Source organism: Pinus tabuliformis, chromosome 9 (assembly GCF_031772625.1).
Source record: "Pinus tabuliformis cultivar Carrire ecotype Pingquan chromosome 9, CPIR1, whole genome shotgun sequence".
In the NCBI taxonomy this organism is placed as follows: domain Eukaryota; kingdom Viridiplantae; phylum Streptophyta; class Pinopsida; order Pinales; family Pinaceae; genus Pinus; species Pinus tabuliformis.
Genome location: NC_142307.1, coordinates 1034044099 through 1034048621, shown reverse-complemented (window position 1 = coordinate 1034048621; position 4523 = coordinate 1034044099). Strand labels below are relative to the sequence as shown.

The following is a 4523-nucleotide window of genomic DNA, read 5'->3' as shown; positions in this document are numbered from 1 at the left end:
AAAGTGGTCATAAACATCTTCATGAGACAATCTTCAGGGAAATGAACCTTAAGACTACGTACATGCATATGAAACCTAAGCAAATGAAGAGCATCATCATCTTTCTTTTCATCTTTGAATATTGGAAGATCCTCTAACCAATCAACCTTTGGCATAGGATTTGGAAAACCAGGGATATGAGACCGATTCATAGGAGCATACCTGGCATTCATTCTTGCAGTGGAACTCATTTTGAAACTTCATCAAGCTACTGATCTTCTAGCAGTGGAGTCACCTTCTAATTTGTTATTTGATGTGTGGAGTCGCCAAGGTAGTTTTGCAGCCTCAAAATGATGTCTGAGCTCCTGCTACCTTCAGAAGTTCAGTCTCTTGATTTCGGGAATGAATAATCTTCAGACTCCCGGAAGACGCACCAAAATGTTATCTCAAAATCAAGCCCTGGAAGGCTGCAAACCAGGAAGACTTCAAGTAACTGTTTCAAACCAATCTTTAGACTAAGGCTTAGCCTCCCTAGCCTGAGAGGGCTCTCTCAAAGGGTTATTGATTTTGACTAATAATAAGATGGCTAACTCTTGTGGAATAACATTGACAAATATGAAGGTTGGACAAGTATTAAACTAATTTCCATTGGGCCTATGGAGTCAATCATACTTCAGTAAATAATGATACTGCCTTTACATAGAAGTCAGGGCATTTAGCATTTAGATGTTCAGAACACAACTCATATAAAACCAAAATTCATACATGCATACAGGAAGTCAGAGCACAATCAGTGAATTCTGAGTGATTATACATATATGCAACTGTAAAAGACATTAAGGAAAGAATAAAATCACACATTCTAAACATGGAAATCCCTCATGAATCCTGAGAAGAAAAACAGTCAACTTATATTACTGAATTCTGTCTTTACATAAGCCAAAACAGTCCTCTGTTATAAAATTTTCCAACCCTAATTACATTGTTGTTTCAGCTATATATAGAATCTTTATTCTAACTAATTCGAGCTTCCTCCTCCACCATGAGGGGAGTCGATAACTACCTCTACTGAAACCTATCAGCTATTGAACTAACTAATAAATACAACTAAAGTGCTGACTGGAGTTTTTAAAGAGTTCTAAATTAACTATAACTCTAATTCCTTTTTCCATGCATATGGCTTCTCCTTGTTCTTTGACACCTGGTCTTCTTTTCGATTTGGCTGAGCTGGATGTTTAATACTCCATATCGACTTTGAACACTGAGTCTTTTAACTTCTCAGAAGTATTAGGAGATTTCCCTTACTTCTCGGTTCCAGTTTTCCTCAAATTGCTCGAATATACAGAAGCATGCATTTATCCTTTAATTACCCAAAATGGAGTAGACTGCCACGTCCTTGATGTGCTGTCCACCGTTTTCATGTATCTGTGTGATGACAAAGTCTTTCAAAAATATTTGCCGCTTTGTCAATCATAATTGATCAACGGAATTGAAACATGCAGTTACAGCAGTTTCGTAGCGCGCTACGAAACTACTGTGTTATTTCAAAAATACAATCTTCCTTTACTCTGTTTGCATATCTCATCTTCAATTTCATTGCCTGAAAAAGGAGCACCAGATTGTCTTGTCTTTTAATATCTGAATCAGATGTGGCACAGCTACCATTTCCAAAAACCTGTTCAAGTAGATTGAAAAGGTCCTTATCATGCTTGTTGAATTCTTGAGCAGACTTTCGACTTTGTGCAGTAATATAACCTTGTGACTTGCAGTGAATGTGGAAATGTTCTAGCAATGCAGTAGCATTCCCAAAATAAAGTCACAATTGCCTTGAATGTAACAGTCTCTTAGGTAGTGTTTCCCATAATGTAGACATGCAGTGTCCTGCCACCCCAAAAATCTGCAACTATAAAAAACACACCTGTTAGCTGTTACTCGAATAGCTACAGCTTGACCTGAACCCTCTGGAGCAACATTTTCAAAGGTGATTCCCTCTTAAGCCTCGGCAACCGATACAATGATGCATCTTGGAGCCTGTCAAGGACATTTTTACAATTGATATCGCTGAGCAGGCTTTCTTCACATGCATCCTTCAAATCACCGATGTTATATTTATCTACTGCTCGAAACAAAGCCAACCTGTGTGTGTAAAACTCATTAGGAGTAAGACGTCCATATATATATATAGCTCAAAACAGCCTTACATGCATCAATGGATATGTCATCGATATTAATTGTCAATGATTCCTTTTCCTTCAAGTCATGAGCAAACATACTTTCAAAGACAGGTGACCTAGCAGCTAGAATAGCACGGTGAGCACCAATGTTCCCATCGGAAGCATTTATAGTCACATCTGCATGTAATCCATCACCTAACATGTGGTCTAGATACTTCAAGGCACCTTGTTCTTGTTGGCTCTGAATTAAACCTTCATCAGACCAAATTGATCGCAGCCCACCTTAACTAGCCATTATTCGTATCAAAAAGAAATTCCAACGGCCATGAACAAGAACAAGGTGCTCTGTTCAGGATCATCTATAAGCGACTTCATTCGGAAGCAAAGTATATACATAACAGCCTGACATGTTGAATAGAATACCCCATGCACTCCTGGATTCACAGGCTTCCTCTCCTCGTTATGATTATACGAGTATTGCAAGCACCAATCCACCAACCTTCTTAATGATGCAAAAACAACAGATAAAGGTAGGTATTTAGCACGAGACAAATAACTAGATAGGTAAGCAGCTGCAGTCATCCTTGTATTCCGTGGGCGAGATTTATTGACAAAAATATCACACAGCATTGAAGCAAAGTTTGCACCGCATGTCTTTGGAGCCAGAGAGCATAGATAGAAGACAAGAAACTGAGTAAACTTAGACTTGTGAGTATTCAAAATAGTTGATTGAAATGAGTGCATGAGTGTATCATAGACCTGTGGTAGGCGACCCTCATCAGCACATAATTTCAGATGTTCTAAAGTCATTTCCATTAATACATCCATCTTATTTGCAACACCCCCCAGACTCTGCATGATCCATATCTTTTTAAGCCAGCCGTCAACTCATCAAAAGTTATTGAACCACTATTATCAGTGTCCATTGCCTTAAACATCTCTCTCAAACCTGCAATCTCTTCCTCTGACAAGCTTTCGGCTATTACCATAAGTGCCATCTTCTTCAATTTATTCATTGCGGAAAATTGCTTTAATCGAGATAATACAGCTGGATCCAAAGCTTGATCTGGAGCGACACCATCTTTACATATCCACGGATGACATAGAACTCCATGAGCAGTCATGCGCTCAGATGGTTTTGAAGTAAGCATCTTTCTGATAAGATCCTTGGCACTCTCAGAAATTGTGGGCCAGGGTTCTGAATCAAAATCAATATGACCTCGTAGAACAGCATCGAAAATTCCCTGTTGTGTTTCTGCCCAAAATGGTGGAACACCGCTGAGTAAGATGTATAGGATGACCCCGGCTGTCCACACCTCTGCCTCTGGACCATAGCGTTTGCATAACACTTCCGGGGCAACATAGTATGGGCTTCCAACCACATCAGTGAACACCTGACCAGGTTTGAAAAAGACAGACAGCCCAAAGTCAATTTCCTTCAATGATGAATAACAGAAAGCACCTCTTTGTTAGTTGCAGTGCTCGTGCCCATCCCTGTCTTGCTTACTCATACCACTAGACATCACCATGCCATAAGCCTGAACCAAGCCTTTCAGACTCATAACCCCTGCTATCACCACACCGGGAACTTGAGACTGCACATGGCCTCTCAGAATCATAACGAGTAACATTACCACGCTTAGAATGAAAGTCCACCCTTTCAGAACCATATCCTCTATTAACATCAACATAACTAGAGTTGGACCGTGGTCTCTCAGAGGCATTTCCTTCATAAAAATCACCAAACCCTGGACAAGGGCTTGAACAATCAACATCAGAGCCTACAGTAAATCCACGTCCTGGACGAAAACCTGACTTGTTGACATGATGACCTTCAGGAAAATCAACAGACCCTGACTGAGAACCAAGTCTGTCAAGCCCTGGTCCTCTAGCATCTAAACGATCATAGCCTGTGGGCATTCCCCCATGTCTCTCAGATTCAAACCCATGAGAAATATCCCTATCCCTCGAGCTGTAAGGCCGCTCACCATCATATTCTCTCATCATTTCTCCACTCACAAGTGATGAATGTGGCCTTTCCAAGTTATACCTCTGGAAATTTCTACTCGTTCTGATCCAAGCGCCCCTTTCCCTTAGTAGTCAGAACGGCCGGATCGAGAACTAGGCCTGTCAACTTGTTTTTGTGGAAAGCGAACCTTATCATCGAGGGCTAAAGTTAACTCTTGCAACTTTCTCTCCTTCTGGGTGAGCTGGGATCATAAGTTATTTAAGTGCACCTTCCTGCGTGACTGCAACTTGTGTTGAATCTTCCGTAGGATCGTCGACAACTGGAATCTTAGAAGATGATCGTATACCTAATCCACTGGCTAAGCGACCAAATGGAGATTTCTTACCATCCACAGGCTGTGC

The 4523-nt window shown here is 40.7% G+C and overlaps 1 protein-coding gene and 1 pseudogene across 1 annotated transcript; both read right to left on the bottom strand.

Annotated features, from left to right (window-relative positions):
- Window positions 1-2456: 2456 nt before the first annotated feature.
- LOC149152216 (uncharacterized) lies at window positions 2457-2969 on the bottom strand. The gene has a single exon (XM_089443417.1). The coding sequence runs from the start codon at window positions 2967-2969 to the stop codon at window positions 2457-2459; it is 513 nt and encodes a 170-aa protein (XP_089299543.1).
- LOC149152215 (calcium-dependent protein kinase 4 pseudogene) lies at window positions 2969-4160 on the bottom strand (annotated as a pseudogene).
- Between the last annotated feature and the right edge of the window lie 363 nt (window positions 4161-4523).

Excerpts from the sequence above, each read along its gene's own strand:
- LOC149152216 (XM_089443417.1), bottom strand. The coding sequence starts at position 2,969 with ATGGAAATGACTTTAGAACATCTGAAATTATGTGCTGATGAGGGTCGC.